Genomic DNA, 21,562 nt, shown 5'->3' on the forward strand with positions numbered 1-21,562 from the left:
ATACTTATTGTTTATTTTTAATTTAAAATCAGAAGTATGAAATAATTTCTCATTTAAAATAGATAATATATATTTAATAATTTGAATAGTTTTTGTAGAAAAACGACATTTATTTAACAATTTCAAGATTTCCATTGTTTTTTCTTTTTCTCCATATTTATTACATTCAGGAACTCCAATGTTCACTAAAACAAACAAGAACTGAATTTAGTAATGTCATTGTGTGGTAAACTGACTTATACTGATTTTTCAAATAGTGATTCTGATATAATATTGTAATAAAATAATTTAGTGAAGCATTTAAATTAATTCATGTAAACTGCAAAAAATTTAATCGTAATTTAAAACCAATAATTTTTTATAATTTCGTTTTTTATTTTACCTCAAATTAATATTCAGCTGCATACAGATTCTTCATCATCATCAATATTATCATAATTAGAATTCGTACTTGTGACATCCTCATCATTCTCCTGTTCTTGATCACCTTGATCTTCTTGTTCATCTTCGTCCTCTTGATTTGACATTTCTTCCCATTTTTCATCTGATTCGCTTTCCAAATCTTCATCTTCAACTCCATCTTCATCTGATGAATCTATTTATATTTATTTATTTAATAGATATATAGATTTAATAGATTCATAAATATATTTATGAATTGTAAAAATAGTATAATATATCAAATTAAACGGGAAATTATGTATTATTAATTTTTATACAAAAATAAGATTTTGTCCAAAACTTATTTTAATTTATAAATTGTATTTTGAAAAATAGTTTTAAAACATCGATTAGCAACAAAATAATATTTATACAGATACAAACCTGTATCTTGGTAGACAAGGCAGTTTTCGCTAATGTCTTTGTCGTGTTCTTCCATTGTTTGAGAAATTTGACCAGTGATAAGAGATACTCGACCCTTAAGTTTCAAGAGCTCTGTTAAAAGAGTTAGTTTAGCATCCATTAAACTTAAAATTGGCCCAAATAATTCTACAAGGTCTGCTTGTGACAATAAATGTCCCGCGTGAGTTGTTAATAATGCTTCCAACCATCGTACAGCAATTTTACTCCTATAATATAATCAATTAATAAGAATTAAGCATGATCTTTAGGCTTCTATAGTTAATGATTTTAAATATACTACAAAAATTAGTTAATGTTTGATACTCTTACGTGTATGTTTTACCCTGAAGTAGGATGGTAAGTTCTTTAAGAAGAGGACCAATTGCTTGAATTGGTAGCTTGGCAATAGTATTCCTAATAATAGTCTCATTTTTCGTGAGAAAAATGTTGCTCAAAATAGATTTATCTTTACTATTTAAGCCTTGTACCAAAAGTTGTGCCCTACTATTACCTGTGCTCGTGATTTTGCCTGTAGGATTGCTTTCAGCACTTAAGCTTAAGTTTTCCAATCTATCTTTTAGTAATAATTGTGATCCACCACTGCTTCTAATCTTTTTTTGTGTAGTTTCAATTATTCCTACAACGGATAAATCAAAATTAAATTACAAATATGATTTACTGTTATGTATAAATGTTGCTCTGTTTAAATATTAAAGATAAATACCTGGTGTAAGATATTCAACATTGTCTTCAATTATAGTGGACTTCACTTTAGAAATTTCTTCTTTTCTGTCTTTGCTTTTTTTATGTTCTGAACGTACTAGATACTGTACTTTATCAGAAAAATCTGGTGTCACTTTTTCAAATATAGGATTAAGGTATGTTCCATACGCTAATAATAATTTTTCATCTTCTGTCAATTTTCCATTTAAGATAGAAATTTGTTGGACACTATCTTTTTGGCTTATATCAGAAGCAACTGCAATATTTAAACTTGGCTTCAAAGGTTTTGACCGACCATTTGGTTGGTATTGAAATAGATGTGCTTGGCCAGATTTTGTTACTACCAACACTATCACTTGAAAGTTTTCAGAAATGTGTGTAGAAACACTTATTGGATCATCTTGCAAAGCTAAACTTGCCACAGCAGTTCTTTCATTTCTTTGCTGAAAATATTTTCTCAATTAGTAGATATAATTGTATATTTAATTAAAACTGAATAAAATTTTGAAAAGAACACATATAATACTTCTCTTTTTCTAGAAATTAATTTGGAAGCTCTAATGAAATCATATTTAAAGTCCATTATCAGAAATTTTTAAAAATTAAATAGATTTGTATTTTATATTGTTAACAATAATTTTTTTTTATTTAGGTATATGGGGAAGTTATCAATATACCACAAATTGTCAAATGATTAAATGATTCTTTCTTAGTATACTCTCCTTATAATGCACGGAAAGGACAGAAAATATATACCTTTATAAAGAATTGTCAATTCTCATATAATAATGTGTTATGGTTAATACGTATAGCATATTAAAAAAAATTAATGAGAATAAGAAGTTTAAAAAATGTATCTTACTTCATCTAATGCCCAAACATTCAGGTAACCATCCCCACAAGCACCACTGATAACATAATTGTTACCAGATGTCATTTGAACAGTATGAAGACATGACACTTCATTAGCATGGCCTGTGAATGTCCTTACTAACTGCTTAGTATCTAGATTCCACCACTTAATAACTCTTTCTCCTGATAACAAACTCTTTCCATCTGGTGAAACTGCTAATGATACTGTTTTTCCTTTGCCTGATTTCCATTTACATCTTACACCATTTTCTTGCAAATTCCACTGAATAATATGGTGATCATCTGCTGCAGAGAATAAGCCAACATTTTCAGACCAAGTCATTGCAGTAACAGTACCAGAATGACCATTTAATTGCGCAGTAACTAAGGAAGTTGTTGTATCATAAAGTGTGACTCTTCCATTTGTTGAACCCATGGCAATAATGCCCTTCTGATTGGATTCTTCTGAAATTGATTTCTTTCTGCGTTTTTTCCATGGTGAAGGCTAAAAATAAAATAAAATAACTATTTTCAATTATATACTCAAAAGACTTTATTAATCAAATTAGTTGAATTATTATTATAAAATATTCTATTTAGTAATTAGTACTAATTATACCAATTTATCTTATGTTAAATATACTATTACGTTAAATATACTATAATTTTGTTCTCCTACTATTCATTAATATTTAATAACTTATTAAGTAATGTATATTTCTAATATCCAAAGTTGATTGAAAAAGGAATGGTATCAATCTATTTTAAATTTTTATATCATACTGTTATACTCAAGAAATTGAAATTTTAAAATAACATAAACATTTGTACTATGTATAATTATAATACAAAGATCTTAAAAATGATTTATTTAATATTTCGTTTATATTACAAAACAAAATACCTTTATAAATAAAGATATTACATCTACACAATATATAATAAAATATTATGAGAACAATAATAAATTTATTGCTTATTCCGATATAAATGTAATAAAGAAATGAACAAAGATTATAACCTCAAGTACCATTTAATTAAAGAAACATGACTTAATAATAAAGGCAAGTGAAAAGGAAAAATTCATGAAATAAAAGATATTCACAACTTAAAATACTTTTGTGAAAATCTCATTTCAGTGTTTATTTTGGTATAAAATTTGTAAAAAATTGCGAAACGCATGGAAAGCATAACCTCTAAAAGTGCTGTGAAGTATGATTAATTAAAGATTATAAACATTCATGATTCATGATATTACTCAGAAGATAGGTTGAGTTCGGAAGAAGTTTTATTTTATCATAATATACAGAATAAATCTACGAAAGAATAAGAAAATCTAACATTTATACGAATATAGAGTAAAGGAGCACATGGTTTACCGAAGTATTTGTTGTTCGAGAACTGACGTAAAGCCAAGCCAAAACACAACATGGTGAAGAAAGATGAGAATTAGAAACATATTCTTGTTTCAATCGGCCAGTGCCAGTGTCCCAAATTTTTAATTTTCCATCATTACCGCAATGTGCAAAATATTCACCGTCGGAAGAAAAAGCGTAATTAGCGGTAGTCACCATTTTTGAACTATTACTACTACCAGAGAGGAAATGAGAGTGCTCACGCCCGTAGTTTCAGTTGTTTCACAGTACAGGTGCTGCACCATGCGGCCAAGTGCTGAGTTTAATTGACATTAATATGTACAAGAACCTATAAAATTAGGGATCTGCCCTTTTTGGTTGGAACTTACCATATACAAGAATCTATGTATTTAAGTTTAAAGTTACTACCTTAAACTTAAGTAACTTAAATTCTCCTGGAGAATGTTCATAATTAGTAGTTTAGAATAGTCCTGGAGAATGTTTATAATTAGTAGTTTAGAATAGTCCTGGAGAATGTTTATAATTAGTAGTTTAGAATAGTCCTGGAGAATTGATAGCGAAACTATCATGAAAAAAGAAATTACTTTAATTGAAAATAATTTATCATTGTCTACTTTGTTATTAATTGATGTATAGCTTATAAAATTTTTATTTTGTAATACCGGAGAGGAAATTCCTCTCTGCTAATATGTACAAGTTTCACGTGGTGAGACTCGGGAAATCATTTTTATTTGACACATAATTACTAATTGTATCATATTATATGATGAATTATGAATTATATAGCAAATAATATGAGCTAATTGGCTGCTATCGCGATTATGTTTTTATAGGTAAATTCTTTCAGTGATTTTGGGAGCATCCGAAGGAGAGCTTTCCGTTAAAACTGAGGAAGATTTGTCCCTGAGAAGACATCAACAAAGGGCGCAAGTCTCAAGAGTCAAGAGCAAGGGCGAAGAGCAGTTAGAATTTTGTCAACGGAAATTTATTTATTTTCTTTGTTTTTTGTTAATAAATTATTATATTCTGACATTTTGTATTATTTCTAACACTGCTTTATATGTATCATCGCCCAAAAATCTAGTAAACAATTAATTCCTCTTTCCTAGGCAACTTACAATAGTTTAATTATTGCAAAATGTTGTCATTTTTATACTTGTCTATCAAATAGAATAGTAGATATGAACTTTTCTGTAGAACCGTACGATTAAATAGGTTCTTGAAGCGTGAGACTCAATAGGTTCTTGTCTATGTAGTGTGCAACCACACAGGGCAGATCCCTAATTTTATAAGTTCTTGTATATGCTAACGTGAATTAAACTCAGCACTTGACCGCATGGTGCAGCACTACTTCGTGAACAACTAGGTTCATAAGCGTAAACTCTCATTTCCTGTCTACTACTAATCAGCTATTCAACTACTACAAAGTAAAGTTAGCTACAAAGTACAACATTTATTGTTTCCCTTATGTACCTAACTTCAATTTGTGCTTAAAAACTTGCTTTTAAAATTTTAAACACTTATGTATTAAACTCTTATGTATTAATACAACCACATATGTATTATGTGTTGGGAGAATTTTTTTAGATAAAAAATGTTCCTACATGTTTCAAATTGAAATATAACCACTATGCGAGTAATAAGAAAATTTTAAATGCTACATCTCCCATCATCAAAATTTCTAGGAATTGCTGGAACTTTGTATACGACATATGATCGTAGTACGTGCGAATCTTAACATAATCATGAAATAACATGATCTATAATTTTAATCTATAATTTTTATGTAATTATATACATCATACATTAATAAGTTAACCTACAACCTTAATAACTATTTTAATAACATAACCTACAGCTTTACTATCAATTTTTTTAAAGAATTTGAGTTTAATTAAAGTATTTTATTTTTGTTATATTTCTTTAAAAAGCAACATAAATTTAACTATTTCTCTTAGTTTAATTAGCAAATGATCTGACAACGTTTATATAAATTCCGAAACATTATTCAATATATTTTTTCTTCCATATGACATTATCACTTAAAAATTTGTGATTACCTTAACATTAAATGTAGAATATTAGTTTTTAGGAGTATCCAAATATATGAAAAGAAGAATAAAATAAAACGTATTGGAAGATAAAGAAAGTAACGTTTATTGCAAAATTATGAATATTATAAAAATAAATGTGAGAGATACAAAAGAAAGAGGAAGTTATTAATAAGTAATATTTATGTCAAATTCCTCCTTGTGATAAATAAGAATGTCTTTGAATAACATGTTAGGTCCATCATAGTTGAAATTATCAAGAGGTTTATCTAGTGGAAAACCAAATGGTCTATTGTCAAATTTATAATCACCCCATATTCTGGAAGTGAATTGGTATTCCGTAGAAACTGGGCTAACATATAAGAACAGTTGGAATGGCATCCCTTCTTTTTTACCCTTTGGTAATAACAGTCTTTCTGGGAATCCAAAGATTTTTTCATAGTAATTGAATGTTTTGTCACCATAGAGAGATGCTTCGAGTTTGCTATAGAAAACTTCACTTGGTTCTTGGTCATTGATTGTAAAGAAGCATTCCTGACTATTACGTGTAATTTTGTTCAGACCGGCATTCACTGTTGAAAATTTGTGAAGAATAATATTAGTTATATATCTAAATATTAATTATAACAAAAATGTATACATTAAGGATTAAGGGTAATAGTAAATTAAGATAATTTTATTAACTATAATGACTTTCCAAAAATGATTTGAAAAACATAAAACTTCTTTGTTAATCTAAAAAAATGTCTGTATTTACTTAATACCTTTTAATTTGAAAATATATGAAAATAGTAGAATATTTTTAGAAAAGGAATTAAGGGGGAATCAAACTAATAATTAACTAATAAATAAAATTGAATAAACTTACAATCAAGGATCCAATTGTCAATTTCATAAAAGTATTTAAGATTTTCTGGAAGTTCATATAGTTTATGATGTGAACTATATTTGGGTCCAAGGAAAATTCTGATAGCTGCTTTCATTGCTTTATCAGAATTGATGGTAATGTGGAAATTAAATGGTTTGTGATTTAGACGAGGCTGTCTAATTTTAATTAACGGCAATTTGTCATCTTTTTGTGCATTCATAAACAACCCATTGCTGATTGTTGTATCAAATTGCTCAAAATATGTAATGAGTTTATCAATAGAGAAAGATTCAATTTTCAAATTAGGGTAAATTAGTTCATCTTTGTTGTATGGCGTCTGATGCATTTTGTACCTAGAAATAAATGTTATGTTAATTAAAGTTACAACGTAATAAAAATAAATATGAATAAATAAAAACAAATGTTTAGAATTAAGCTAACTATGTTTAAAAACAAATCAAACTAAACTAAACTAGAATTACCTGTAGTAAAGGTCCACTATTCTCTTATAGAGACGATAGAAGGCAGGGTCTCTTAAAGAAGTAGAAAAGATTTCCAAGGCACTGGGAAGGATTTTATACTTGCTTGATGGTTCTAGATTGTAACCAAGGATTTTTCTGCCAAGGGCATCAATACTGCCATAGAATTGTTGGTTAAAGGAATCTTCGTTGCCTTCAATTATATTTCCAAGAATGTTCAAACCATCCTCGTTATAGATGTAATACTTGGTAGTACCATTGCCGAATACATATCCAGTATCAATTGCAGACATTATTCTCGATTCTTTTTCTTTGATGTCCTATAACAAGTGAAATTATATTAACCCTTGGAAGGTGACTACATGTCGACTACATGTAGTGCTGCGGATCGTTCGGACGCAACACGCAATTTATAACACACATGTGAGATTTTAAAGAAATTCAAAATTAAAAATTTCAAACTTGTTAGTTTTTTCTTACCGTAATGTATTTGTATTTGTAGCTAGGGAAGTTGCTCCATTCTGGTCTCTGAGGGAATGGTAATCCATTTTGGAATATCATAGTAGGATAATAACCAGCATAGAATGGTTTCTCCCAGTCGAAGTCTTCGAGATTAGGTAATTCATTCGTAAGTCTTTCTAAATAGTATCTGTTCATTAATTGTTGATGCCCATACAAGTATTCTGCTCCGCGATAATCTTGAAAATCAAATTCCGAGGATGACATCCAGAATGGGAATGATTGTCGGAAGAAGAAGTAGTAGGCATTTAAACCGATATCTTCCATGAAGTAATTCAACTTATTTTCCAAGTAGTATTCACGATTCATGTACCAACCAGAATAGTTTGCCCCGAGTATGTATGTCTTGTATTCTCCACTTGTTTCTAAAGTGAAATAGTTTGCAATCATGTTAAATAGTACGACGAAGATAAAAAGGAAGAAACTAGAAACAATTACCACGGAGGCCAAAAATTGATGCGTGATGGGCTTTTTGCAGGACTTCCGAATTAAAGAAAAAGTATGGACAGAGTTCATATGGAGGTGGCAATTGAATGAACTTAGTGTCTTGTCTTCTGATTACTGCATTGTAGAAGGCTATGATATATTCGCCCTCGTTTATGTTGTTTCTTGCCCAAAGAGCTGTTTTGTAGAATGTTTCGAAGTCGTTTGCGTAGTAAAACAACTTGAACAGGGCTTCCATTTCTTTAAGGAGATATGGATAGTAAAGTGAAAACACTTCTCCTCGCGGAAGCATACTGTTCTTGTACATATAAAGGAATTCCTTTACCGCGGCCTGAAAATTTATCAAGAATATTCACTTTACACAGGGTTGGATATTATTAGATTTTTGTTCAAATAATTATTTAAAAATTTGTGTTTGTTTTTCGTTATTTGCTGTGTCACTTTATTTTACTACGTTAAGTGCCATTGGCGGTCCACGCTGGATTTTTTATCTGGCCATTGTAGTTGTTTTTTATGTAAAACAAAACTTGGTCACGAAATGCTTTAGAATGTAATCAATTGATATGCAGACACGACTATCGTGATTATGAGCAATATAATCACAATAGTTGTGTCTCATTACATTGTTAATGAGATTTTAAAATATGTACTTTTGAACTATTGAAAATACGAAAAAATGTTTCCTGTGAAATTTGTTTGATTTCGGAGGGGATATATTCTGATGTTATTAGATTCTCTGTAGGTAAACGCGTAAAGGTTGTGTGAAGAGCAACTTCGTTTTCTTTTTTTAATGTATTAAAAAATATATGATTCCATAGAAAAAAACAAAGTTGTTTTTCACACAACCCTTACGCGTGTATCTATAGAAAATTTAATAACATTAGAATATGTTCTCCCGAAGTCGAACAAATTTCATAGGAAACATTTTTTCGTATTTTCAATAGTTAATGAAACAATAGCGTGTATAGTGCATACAAATAAATCGGATGACTTCCGATCACATCCTACGTATGTTATACAAATTTAAACACCAGGTAACATAAAAATCAGTGAACCAACAGAATTGCATCTATCATATTTTTAACCGTTGTGCAGCTAGCAAGGCAATCATCATCAATAATCAATATTCCTTTTTAATGGATAATTACTAACCGGGTTCGAGTACAAGTTGATGTTTGCTTCGATGTCCCATTTTTGACCCTCTTCGTACCACGTGTAGTTGATCTCGGCTGGTTGGGTGATGTGATAGAGGAGATTGTAGACCTTCTTCTGCTTCAACAAGAAATCCTTATCAGCGGTTTTCGTATTGTAATATTCTGCATTGACCAAACTGTAGGCCAGTAGCCCCAGCAGCCACAGCCGTGGAAACATATTTTTGAAAAGTGAAAACCGCGGAATCCCAGAGCACGAATGCTCAGCGCGCAGCTACTCTTATACCCCGTCATCCCCTCCCTCGATTAATTCTTACTTATTGCTCCATTAGATATTTTACATAAATTCTTATCTAATCTTGATGAAAATTTCTTTCGCGATACCCTCCACCGGAATAGTTCCAATGAATAAAAAAATAATTTGTGCAGCATTTTAGCTCGATTGGATAAGAAAAAGGCGTGCCCCTAAGCCCTTAAACGTCGAAATAATTATATAAATTTTTAAATGCACATAAAGTCGATTTTATTCGATTATCTAATGTAATGTAATATTACATATCCTATGTAATAATATATTTCTAATATAACATATCTAATATAATGTAACAAAAGCACGTCAGACAAAAATTGTAGATCTAAGAAAGGAGAGCATCTTTGATGTTCTACTGCCTTTTTCTCGCGCGACAAACGGTTTTCGAAAAAAAATGAAAAAGAAAGTCTGGAAGAAATCGTAAAGATTTTGTTCGAAATTTTGAAAATTTCAACGTGCCTCGGTCAATTTTTATCAGAGAAGGCTAAGGAAAAATGCGTAATTTTTTATTTCGAGCGTTAGAAGATTCTCTTTTTTTTTTTAATTATAATGTACTTCATCGTAATAAAGTTGTACGATATGGCAGCAGTAAACACTGTTTGGTCATTGACGATTTAACTTCGATCGAAATTCGTGTTTTGACTAATTTTATTTTCCCGATTACAAATTATATGTTAATTTTGGGCCAATCAAAATTAAGAAGAATAAAACATGCATGCGATATCGCTGGTGTGGATTAATTAATTGGGAGACAAATTTTCAATGATTCATTACCTATGCAACAGAAAGTATATTATTATATAATATAAGCATAATTGAGAATTTCTCGATATGGAGTAAGATAGCGATTATTATGTTTACTACAATTCAATATTATGTCACAGGATAGTATGACAAAAATCGATAGCGAAGAACAAATACTTTTACTTTAGCTGTGTTGTTGTTTTAATTATTCAAGCTTAATCAAAAGTTTTGTTGTTTGTATGAATGTTCGGTCAGAAAATATCAGTCGCTGTATTTTCGGCGTCTTACCCAAGGCAACCTTCCCTTTATCAATATGTTGTATATTTAAATGCAAGAAAATGAAAAAGTAAATAGCCAGATATCGGTGGAGGCACGAAATCTGTTTCACGCTTTGACTATGAGACGAGCGATGCGGATATTTCGTTTTGCTAAAAGAATTTCATGCAATTTTTATTCGATTGATGCATACAATACATTTTATATATTCTACAGATGCATAATAGGACAAGGAATGAAATATAAAACAGAAGAGAAACTATCATGTCAATTATGCTACATTGGAGAAATACAGAATAGAAAATATATATTAAGCGATTGCGCAATATATATAGGAATCATACCAATCATACTGGGAAGTAAAGAATGGACAGAAATAATGATTACAACAATCGAAAATGAAATGTGGGAACTGGTAAATATCGTAAAGGGAAGCATGAAGTTGAGTTTCCTGCATAAGCAAATAAAGAAATCGAAGAAAAACGAATAAGGATGAAATACCAAAGACTGATATATAATAACCTCTATAGCAATATTAAGATATAGATATATTTATTATTAAATAAATAGGGAAGTAAGATTTAACTTTGAGGAATAAATTAAGATAGAAACAGAATGCAACAAGTTAGCAGATACGCGAAAAAATTGTAATAGGCATCAGCCTTTAATACAACGAACGAATACAATACAATACTCTACAGATTAGGAATTAAATTGGACAAGGAATTAAAAGTTGTACATTTCATTTTTCTTAGGAAGGGAAGTGGCAGGGGGATTGTTGTTATTTCTGTAAGAGGTAGGATCACAATAGCTATTATTTTATTCTTTGCATAAATCTATCACATCGTTCTGAGCCGAAAAACCTTTATTGCATTTTCTTACACGGACTAGGGATAAAAACAAAAGAACATCTTAAACCTATCGATTAAATCTATCGATTGTATCTAGAACTATCTTCTAGTTACTATTTATTGTAACTAGCGCATCTGCATATGGATGGCGAGCGCGAATTCACGTTGTCATTTTCAACAGGGTTTGTTGTTAATTATGTTTTCAATACATATAAATTAATTTTACATTATATACATATAAATTGAAAATCGAAATTTATAATAGGTTTTTTTCAAGAAATATTCCAATACTTATTATTTCAAAGTTTAAACAACTGAGAAATTATATTTTTTCTGTCTGTCTTTATAGACTTGATTAGATAGAAATATTTGCTTACTGATGTTCTATGATAAATTACAAAAAATTCAAGATGAAAACAGATCTAATTTTACACTATTTTCCTTATCAGAACAAACTTTGCCTCTTAGTTCACGATGATAGCGATTACGCTTGTTATAATATCCACTTTAAAATTTATAAAAATTAATGATAAATTTATAACAACTGGTTTACGGATTTTTACGCATTTATAGGAATTCTGAAAGTGCAAAATTGCACAGAATGCACATAATATGAAAAAATGTATAACGTATCCAAAGTATAGTGTTTCCTAGAATACTTGGTGGATAAAACATTTTTTTACCGGAGTTCTGCTTTTTTAAATACATATATTCTCAAAGATATGAATTTGCATAAAAATCCGCTTTTTAATAATGATTTTCATATTAAATCTAGTTAATTTAGTAACCCAAAAATAATGTATTATATCGTACAGAGTACCAATAAAAACAGAGAAATTGGTACGAAGAACACGAAATAATACAGAAATTAAAAAAGGCGTTCTTGAACTTCGGTATAACTAGAAAGCAGTTGCGCATGCGCGCACGTATCGGTACGCACTTCTATTAACGCAATTTGCAAATATACGTAAGTAATTAAGAGAGATGTGTATGCAAGAAAACTTGGATATACAGGGTGAGTTTTATCTACATTGAACTTTTAGCATGCAATAAGTACTTTCACGTAATCGCGTTTATAATACACGAATATATAAAAATACGTTATCGTAGTTGATTAGCATTATCGTATGATTTGTATGGAACACTTGCTCTCACTTTCTTCTCTTATTAGTCTGGATAGTTCGTTAATAATAATTCACGAAGATAATATTGTCTCGACGATAATTGGATATGATTTATGCCGGAAATGAAGTTCTCTTGTCTGCACAGCTGTTGTTTTGCCGTGTAAATGGACGTTTGATAGTTCGATAATTGGTTTGGTTAATAGTCTGGTCTTTTAATTGCTATTTAATATCTCGACAATTTTGCTAATGTCTCTACGTCTTATCTCTGTTACACTTAATGCGATATTTCAACTGAATAAGATCAACTTTTGAAATTGATTTTTATTTTTTGTTAATTTTAAGGGCACTATGCCTTTGACATGATCGTTGTGTGGTTATAAGTACATATGTATGGCTTGGTATCGTTAGGTTTGTTTATATTCATAGTGGTTCTAATTATGCTTTCTTTCGATTGATATAACGTGCGTAGGTTTAGGATGTTTACTGCATTTAAATTAATCCTTGTGATAGTTTTTTTTCTGTTTCATGGGCTTTTATAGAATAGGTTGGTTTCTGCCTTTAAACGAAACATTAGTTTAGCGATATAATTTTATCACTTACCGTTGAATGATATCGATCAATGATAATTATTAAATATCGTATCATGCAAAGTTTAATTATTAAAAATCGAAGAAGAGAAGTTTAAATATACGTAATAAACGCTTATATTCGCTAGAATATTCTAGTTCAAGTCATAAAAAATGTGATCTTCTTTGACCACGTTTAGTTATTTTAATGAGTATACAAAGAGCTAAGTTCGAAGACAAAAAGATTGAAATATCATTCTTTCAACTTTTACGTTAAATATTATTCATCAGACGTAAATGCAGATATGCAAAAAATCGAGTAAAAGCCGAAGAAACAAGCGAACATATTAGACGTTTGAAATGGATAATCAGTTTTAAAAATTGGTGATGTAATTATAAGAAGCAAAATCAGCAGATAAGCTGATCAACTATTGAACCTTCTATGTGTCCATATCAATATTTATTCTTCGTAGATAAGACTAACGCTGCTTATACATCGCAATATAGGATAATAAAATAGTCAAACATCCAAGCCAATAATTTTTACATTATTTTATTTCGTCTCTTTCTACATCTCTTTGTCGTTTCCTCTTTAGGGAAATTATTAAGGAGTTATTCAAGAATTAACATTTACGAAATAACTTAGAAAAACTACATGGAAAGTTTCGCTTCATCGACAGTGTTCAGTTCCTGCTCAGTTCCATGATGAACGAGAACTTCCGTGAGATGCATGTTAGGCACGTTGAAGAGTAGAGAAGTGACTGGCCTGTCTAGAGGGAAGCCCATAGAACGTCCATCGTCGGTCATGTGACCCCATATGGGAGAATCTACTTGGACGGTGGCTGACTGGTCGATCGGCGAAATGATGACGAAGAGGTTGTAGGGCATACCGCCCTTCTTACCTCTTGGCAGAAGGAGTCTTTCAGGGAAGCCATAAGGCTGTTCAGAGTATTTGAAAGTTGCGCCATCGTCGATGCTATTTACGAGCTTTTTGTACATAATGTGGCTGGCGGTTTCGTCAGGAACAACGAAGATGGATTCGTGGCTGCTTCTGTCGATTTTGTTGATTCCAGACTTCACTGTAACACGAATAATCGAACAAACATTAGCGTTGGACGTGAACATTAATATGAATTGAATAATAATAATAATAATAATAATAATATGTATATTATATACATACGGTCAATTATGAATTCATCCATCTGCATGAAGTTCATGTAGCTGTGGACCAAGTCGATTTCATGACCAAATTCGTCGTATTTTGGGCCAAGGAAAATGCGAACTACACCCGTGGTGGCTTTGTCGCAGTTGACGGTAATATGATAGGTGAATGGTTTGTGATTCAGACGGTATTGACGAGCCTGGATCAAAGTGCTCTTGGCTTCTTTGTAGCCACGAACGGACACTCCGTTGCTGAGCAGGGACTCAAAGTGATCGAAGTAAGTGACGAGTTTGTCTACAGTTACGGATTGAATGGTCACACCAGAGAAGCTCAATTCATCTACGGTATAACTGGGAACATTTTCCTTGTATCTGGAAGAAGAATCTTTACTTATTGGCTTCTCTATTTTTGGGATCTTTTGGAGGAAGATTTAAAAGAGTAACAATGATACATGACAAATGTAACAACGAAATTAAACGAGGTAAGACGAACCTGTGGTAATAATTGAGGATAGTCTTGTAGATGCTGTAAAACACGGGATCTCTCAAACTGGTGGACCAAAGTTCGAGAGCAGATGGTACTACTTGGTGTTTGACGTTCGATTCATAACCAAATCCAAAGATCTTTCTTGCGAGCATGTCCAACTGTCCGTAAAATTGTATATTGACGCTGTCAACGTTACCTTGAACGATGTTACCAAGAACGTTCAATCCGTTCTTTTCATAGATATTGACACGGTTACCATTGGTGTCCAAGACGAAACCGAGATCGATGGCGGTTGAGATCCTAGTGTGCAAGTCCTGAAGCATCTGTAAATAGCGTGCACGTAGAATGGAATTTTTACATTTGATTTTGATTTAATTTGATCGAAAACGATGAGTTGTATGAAAAACTTTTACTTTATATTTTCGACAAATATATCTTTTCCATTTTCCCGGAATCACCTTCTTCTCGACCGGCGATTATTATTGAATGAATATAAAACTTACCTGGACGTATTTTTGCATGTGAAGAGGCACAACAGCGCCGGTTTCTCTCTGTGGGAACGGAAGCCCATTGCGGAATTGCATGGTGGGATAGTATCCAGTTATTATGGGGTGGTTTACGCTCACGTAACTAATTTCACCCATGTCGTTACAGAGTCTCTCGAGGTAGTATCTGAAAACATGAATTTTAAGTAGCAGCCATTAGAAGCGATGTTAATTAGTATTATTTTAAATTTCTATAAAGTAAATTTACATTCGCACGAATGGAACGTCTTCTTACAAATAAATTATTCTGTTACATTTTTATACGAATGAAATCATATCTTGTAAAAGAAATTGTTTTTTCAAAATTTATACAAATCACTATATTATTCATGTCATAGGAAAGTGTCAAGACTCGTGTTTTTATCTGAAGTAAATTCAACGCATAATCGAGCAATTCTTAACATACCTGGTCAACAATTGCTTGTGGCTGAAGAAATAATATTCACCACGGATTTGTGGGGTGTGAAGCATCTCGGAAGACATGAAAGGTGGGAAATCGTGGTTGATCATGAAGTAGAAGTTATTCAGGCCAACGTCTTCGGTAAAATAGTTCAATTTCTGTTCAGGTACATTGTGCCTCGTCAAATACCAACCGCTGTAGTTGGCCAAAAGTACGTATTGGTCGACATTACCCACGGTTTTCTTTTCGTCAACTATTCAAGTTCAAACAAAAACGTTGTGTAGCAGACAAAACAAGTTTCTAATATTTGAAGAGCATGTTTAACATAAGATCCAAAATTCAAAAATCATGCATACGAATAAAAACTTTTTCATATTCAGCTCAGACTTGAGCTATCTTTTAATGTTGAAACAATACGCTTGGGTCAAGAACAATGGAAAAAACGGAGCGGCGTTAAAAAAGAAGAAAAGATTATTATCATAGCCAACCTGTGCTGCCCATGGCGATATCGTAAGTTCTTTGCATGACATCATCGTTGAAGAAAAAGTGTGGAAGCACTTCGTACAATGGCGGCAACTTGATCAATTTAGTGTCATGTCGATGGATCACAGCCACGCTTAAAGCGTACGTGTACATTAGTTCGTTTACGTAGAATCTAGCCCAGACAGCGGTGTTATAGAACACGTCGAAGGTTTTGGCACTGTACAAAACACGGAAAAGCGTCACAGCTTGGTGGCGCATCTCAGGGTTCATCACGGTGAACACTTGTCCACGTGGTAGCATTCCATGTTTCAGGAGCTGAATGAACTCCGTCACTGCTTCCTATTATATTATCAATTATATGTTAATCGTTAGTAGCGAGAAGATGATTCTTCCAATTAATAAACCGCAGATTTTAATATTTGCGAGTTGAATACCGAACATAAGACTTGATTTTCTGCTTTTGCTGCGTTCAGTTAATAATACTTTTATGCAAAAAGAGTTCTTGGAGACAGAAAGAAACAATTTCTTTCCTTTAAAGAGATTTACGTTTCAATATATGAGAAAAAGAAATGCGTTCAACGTTACAGAAATTATTCGAGATGCTGTAAAATAATATACATTTGCAAGCATATTTATTTGGCCCGCAGTCTACTCGTAACTAATGAAATTTGTAAATGTACAAGATATATGAACATAAATTGTTGTGCAAAATTTAAAGATATAAAGATACGTAACTCATCTGCATCAGAATATTCGTTGTAATTTTTAACATGCAAAACGAATCTCTATTTCTTGAATCCTATTCATAAGGGTATAAGTTTGTATAAACATCTGCAGTCTATTCACGAGTCAGCCGTATATCCTACCTGGTCGTTGTATTGGACGACGTTCTCCGCGATGTTGAAGGTGCGAGCCTTCTGGTAGAGTTCAGGATGGTATACAGTCGGTTGGTCGACGTGCCAAAACAATTCGTAGATGTTCTTCTGCTTGGTCAGATAAGTAGTGTCAGCAACCTGGCTGGGCAGTTGGTGCACTGCCTGGGCCAGCAAGCACAAACTGGCGAAAATTACTAAAGTGGGCTTCATCGTTGAATCGCGGTTGGAGGAGACCGGTTCGGTGATCAGTTTATATACCGGACTCAAAATGCTTGGACTTCGATAAACAAATCTATAATCTATATCGGGGTCGAATTAGGGTAAGGTCGCGAGGGTGGTGAAAGTAAACGACTTATCACGCGTTCGGTTTCATGTCGCAATTACTGATAAAGATAAAGGATGCAATTTGGCTAATTCGATCGGTATATCGGTAGAGTTTCGCAATTCAACGAAAAACTACGATTCGTTGTGAATTTGACATTTGGTAAATAGCTGTGGTCAATTTTTAGTTGATGCAGTGGCAGATGAAAGAATGGATAGACTATGAATTTCAGTAACTTTTCTACTAAAAATTTCTACTAAAAATTGCTTACCATGTTTATAACAGCCGTCTATTCAATGCTACATATTATTTATACGTTTATTCGTTGCTCTTATTAGACATAAGTCCATTTTGTAAAATTATGCTGTCTTTTTATACTTCTTAGCTTGCAAACTTTCCTTTGTCTGCCACTGTAGGAGGAATGGTTAATGGTTAATGGTTACAGTGGACTATGCTACAGACGGATTGTGCATTCGAATATGCTCGTATTTAAGTATTTAGATGTTCTTCGATTCTATTAAGGATATACTATCAAGTTTTCTAATAAATTTAACTACGGTGATATGGAATATGACAAATACATGGATAAATATTGTCCTGCCAAACTTAAACCTGAAGGATTTCAAACTTCATATGCATCAAGATAATCATTTTGCGATTTCGAATGTATGAATTAAAAATTCGTATGAAATAAAGCTATTTTTTCTGGAAAGAACACGATTACATAAAAGCAGTCTCGGGTTGAAATAAACAACCACTTTTATCGTATATTATCGCCGCCGAGATTGATTCGAAGACTACGTTAACAAAATATTTTCTGCTCGTTTCTGCAAACACTACGTCCACCTAATCGCCCGGCAAACGTTCCGAATCACATTTTTGTGCGATAACGATTCGATTTTAATTACACAATATGCAATTAACGAGAATTCTGATTTAAGAATTTTTCGTTCTTCTAGTCGGCTTTAGACATTTCTGATTAAAATAACGATGACAAATAAACAAGAAGAATAATTGCTTCGATAGAAAATAATAGATAAAATTATTTGAAAATATAGATTGATTACATATATATTTGATCATTTCGGATAACAATAGGAAATAAAGATTAATTTGTTTCCAAATAGCCTAACATTGGAACGTTTCGTTAAATGAAGAAATTGAAAGGAAAGTATAAACGCTAGTGTAGTATAAAAGCAATTACTATTCGATAAAAGAAAAATCATTAAAAAAGGAGGCTGTTTGAGATCATTTTGAAGATCATTTGGAAGTTATCATGTTTTTGCATAATATTTAAAACAGCTTCTTATTACGTTATATCATAATCGAGTATAGTGACCTATGACTCGGTGATGTCAGAGAAATCCTTTCTTATAATATACCTATCACATATTTTTCACTTTTGACATTTCTTTTATATATTTCTAGTACATATGCATATAATATTTATACATTTTTTCGTATCACTATTGCTCTCAAGTACCTTTGTAATAGTCTGTAAATTAACGACAAGTTTATATATATAGTTTGTATGTAATTACAAGCAGCATTTGCTACCTTCTCTACGGAATCGACAGATTTATAAATTTAAATTATCCGCTAATTAGCTGTCTTAGATCAGTTTGCGAGTGAGAACCGATATCACGGCGGTGTTAAAAATCGTAGAAGCGAATGAACTTTCTGTGTGTCTAATGTGAACGAACTTCTTACATGTTAAGTTGCATCTGAATTATGTTTAAGATACAATACAAGACTATGCGCGAGACATTGTTATAAAAGATGGTCCAGCTAAATGATATCGAAGTGACGAATATCTTATTTATTTTGTTGCGTGAAAAAGGTTCTCGTAACGAAATTCATGCTATTTAAAGGGACACGTGTAACGGTGAGAAGGATTTTCCTTCGCGGTAATTTTTTTACGAAACTCGAAGGCCATGGATATTTTATTAAATGAAACTCTATTTTTCGACCAATTGTACGATAATAACTATTCAAAATGTGAATTAAACGCGTTGATTTTGGCCATATGTAGTCTATTAATTGATATCGTATGTAATTTATGGATCTATAGATTTTAAAGTAGCAAAAACGCGATAACTCGTGTCTCGTCGTAACAAGTTATCAATCTTAATATTTTGCCGACAGGATTTATTTTACATACTTAATGCGCTATCCTATAAAAACGTTGACTACTGTTGAATAAAACAGTAAAAAAAGCAATGAATGCTATAAATAAAATGTTACGAATGTGTTTTTACATTACATACTTGAATAATACGAAACTGTTATCAATGTATTAGATATAATATTGGTCGCTCGGAAAGTTCGTTTTCATTTTTAAGGAATTTAATAAAATAATAAATTTTGCTCAGTATCTTTCCATTGGGGAAATTGTCCTCAAGCATATCGCACTGAAAAAAGGTTACTAGAAGTATCTTTAAACATACTCATTGATTTTTAATAAAATATTACACTCGTTAAATGCTGGTGGGAAAGTTGGTTCCAATTTTGCATTCCGTTGCAAGAAACCTGGAAGGTTCCTGAACGATAGTCGCGCTAAAGATGGAACAAAGTGTCAGCTATGTAACTCGGTAAATGTATATCGAATCGAAGTGTTAAAACAGAACGAACATTCCGAGCGACCTTTTGAATCTTTTCGGATACTCGAAAAATACGCGGCAATTTGGAGTGTTGCTTTTTTCGCCTTCAAAGTGTTCAGAATTTTGTAGTTTTCGGCGTGCTCATATGTACAACGTCTGGGCTTCTTAATGACAGGGATAGCGAACGTAGATAAAGGGAATCTTCTGTAGTTGCTCGAAATGTATATTCCCATAAATGCGTATTCCTTGCAATCGAAAGTACAAAAATAATAATTTGCAATGTTGAAAAATATTGCATCATTCGTTTTATGTAGTACGTTGAGTTAGGAGTAGATCTAGAGCAGTTTCAGTTTGTTGTTTGCGGAGTGAGCGTTATAATTGTTGACTTGGTGCCAGCGGCGAAATAAGAGTAAAACTCGAGTCTCGAAACCGATTTATTCTTCAAGGATAAGTAGGTTTGAAAAGTATCAATCAGGATGTAAAAACGAATGTTTAAATCGGTATGGTTCTTAAGTTTGAGTGCTGTGAAATTTCTTAAGTATTAGGCTGTTCCAATAGTTTCTTTCGTTTTATAAAGAAACAATAGACGCACAACATTATTTGTTTTTATTTTGTAGCAATAGAATAAAATGGATCGTACATAATTCAATAAAATAATATAAAATAAAAAATGTTTCCTCATAAAACGAAAGAAACTTTTGCGACAATCTAATAGATCGGTAAAATGTTAACGTTATGTGTATTCGTAGGAAGAGGTGATGAAAGTGCGTTGAAAGTGCGTTGAAAGTGCGTTCTCTGTCTGTGCTTGGAGACAGAAGATTGAAAATGATAGCAAACGCGGCGAATACGATGCGGATGTTGGAGAGAAAAAAAGTGCGAAGATGCGATTCGTGAACTTATTGGCTGATCAAAGTACGTATACAGTGGCTCACGAAAGTACTCGTGCACATACACACACATAAACTACAAACTTTATATGTATACATATATTATTCAAAAACATTAAAATTAAAGTTCATTAGCACTATATCACGAGAGGCGACTTGATAAAACTTGAAAGGCATCTGAAGATGTATGTAAAAGTTACGAGATATTTATTGGAAGTATACTTTTCGCAAAGATATCCATATAGTATTTGAATAGTGAATTATTCGCTATATTAATAAGCCACGATATTCAGCGAGGCACTAGTTGTATGCTTCAAACTATTATTCATGTTGTATGCTAATTTTCCTCCGGGTGTTTGTGATAAATGTCTCGTAACTTTTACATTTATTTACGAATTGGTTTCAAATTTTATTTTTTTTTTTTTTTTTTTTTTTTTTTTATTTAGTCCGTGCCTCTCGGCTTTGGACGAACTTTCAGCTTTCTTTACAGCTCTTTATTGCACTAATCGCCTTCTTATCTCTAATCCAACCCTAATGCTTATAATCTATTTACACTTATGTCTACGATTTATTGCAACTTAGCCTACTCATTATTGTCACTTTGGTCTTTTTGCCTCCTTGC

General features: G+C 31.9%; 4 protein-coding genes across 4 annotated transcripts in view; 1 reads left to right on the forward strand and 3 right to left on the reverse strand.

Annotated features, from left to right (window-relative positions):
* Positions 1-59: 59 nt before the first annotated feature.
* Positions 60-4,093, reverse strand: LOC122576259 (WD repeat-containing protein 43). Its single transcript, XM_043746280.1, is given in 8 exon segments — positions 60-185; positions 383-595; positions 826-1,070; positions 1,174-1,480; positions 1,568-2,009; positions 2,429-2,923; positions 3,798-4,036; positions 4,039-4,093. Coding segments are annotated over 7 exon segments (1,968 nt in total). The 5' UTR covers positions 4,079-4,093; the 3' UTR covers positions 60-185; positions 383-395.
* A 1,834-nt stretch (positions 4,094-5,927) lies between these two features.
* On the reverse strand, positions 5,928-9,566 carry LOC122576258 (hexamerin-like). The gene is made up of 6 exons (XM_043746279.1): positions 9,308-9,566; positions 8,150-8,486; positions 7,673-8,076; positions 7,196-7,512; positions 6,714-7,066; positions 5,928-6,417 (listed from the first exon to the last, which is right to left on the reverse strand). Exons 1-6 carry the CDS (start codon positions 9,524-9,526, stop codon positions 6,014-6,016), a joined length of 2,034 nt encoding a protein of 677 aa, XP_043602214.1. The 5' UTR covers positions 9,527-9,566; the 3' UTR covers positions 5,928-6,013.
* A 4,144-nt stretch (positions 9,567-13,710) lies between these two features.
* LOC122576459 (hexamerin-like) lies at positions 13,711-17,372 on the reverse strand. Its single transcript, XM_043746798.1, has 7 exons — positions 17,123-17,372; positions 16,262-16,595; positions 15,780-16,026; positions 15,332-15,500; positions 14,835-15,151; positions 14,361-14,713; positions 13,711-14,256 (listed from the first exon to the last, which is right to left on the reverse strand). Exons 1-7 carry the CDS (start codon positions 17,339-17,341, stop codon positions 13,829-13,831), a joined length of 2,067 nt encoding a protein of 688 aa, XP_043602733.1. The 5' UTR covers positions 17,342-17,372; the 3' UTR covers positions 13,711-13,828.
* Positions 17,373-20,398: 3,026 nt separating this feature from the next.
* The window catches only part of LOC122576462 (elongation of very long chain fatty acids protein 6-like), a 35,694-nt gene continuing 34,530 nt past the window's right edge, over positions 20,399-21,562 (forward strand). Inside the window, exons 1-2 of the mRNA XM_043746803.1 lie at positions 20,399-20,553; positions 20,803-20,965. The gene's annotated coding sequence lies outside the window, so the exon portion shown is untranslated. The remainder of the gene's footprint in view (positions 20,554-20,802; positions 20,966-21,562) is intronic.

The sequence above is a fragment of the Bombus pyrosoma genome, linkage group LG16, assembly GCF_014825855.1.
Source record: "Bombus pyrosoma isolate SC7728 linkage group LG16, ASM1482585v1, whole genome shotgun sequence".
NCBI classification, from domain to species: domain Eukaryota; kingdom Metazoa; phylum Arthropoda; class Insecta; order Hymenoptera; family Apidae; genus Bombus; species Bombus pyrosoma.

Coding starts and splice junctions, on each gene's coding strand:
- LOC122576258 (XM_043746279.1), bottom strand. CDS start 9,526: ATGTTTCCACGGCTGTGGCTGCTGGGGCTACTGGCCTACAGTTTGGTC. Junction 7,513..7,672: donor ACAAATACAAATACATTACG/GTAAGAAAAAAC, acceptor CACTTGTTATAG/GACATCAAAGAAAAAGAATC. Junction 6,418..6,713: donor TGACAATTGGATCCTTGATT/GTAAGTTTATTC, acceptor AATTTTCAACAG/TGAATGCCGGTCTGAACAAA.
- LOC122576459 (XM_043746798.1), bottom strand. CDS start 17,341: ATGAAGCCCACTTTAGTAATTTTCGCCAGTTTGTGCTTGCTGGCCCAG. Junction 16,027..16,261: donor TATCGCCATGGGCAGCACAG/GTTGGCTATGAT, acceptor GAACTTGAATAG/TTGACGAAAAGAAAACCGTG. Junction 14,257..14,360: donor GGATGAATTCATAATTGACC/GTATGTATATAA, acceptor TTCGTGTTACAG/TGAAGTCTGGAATCAACAAA.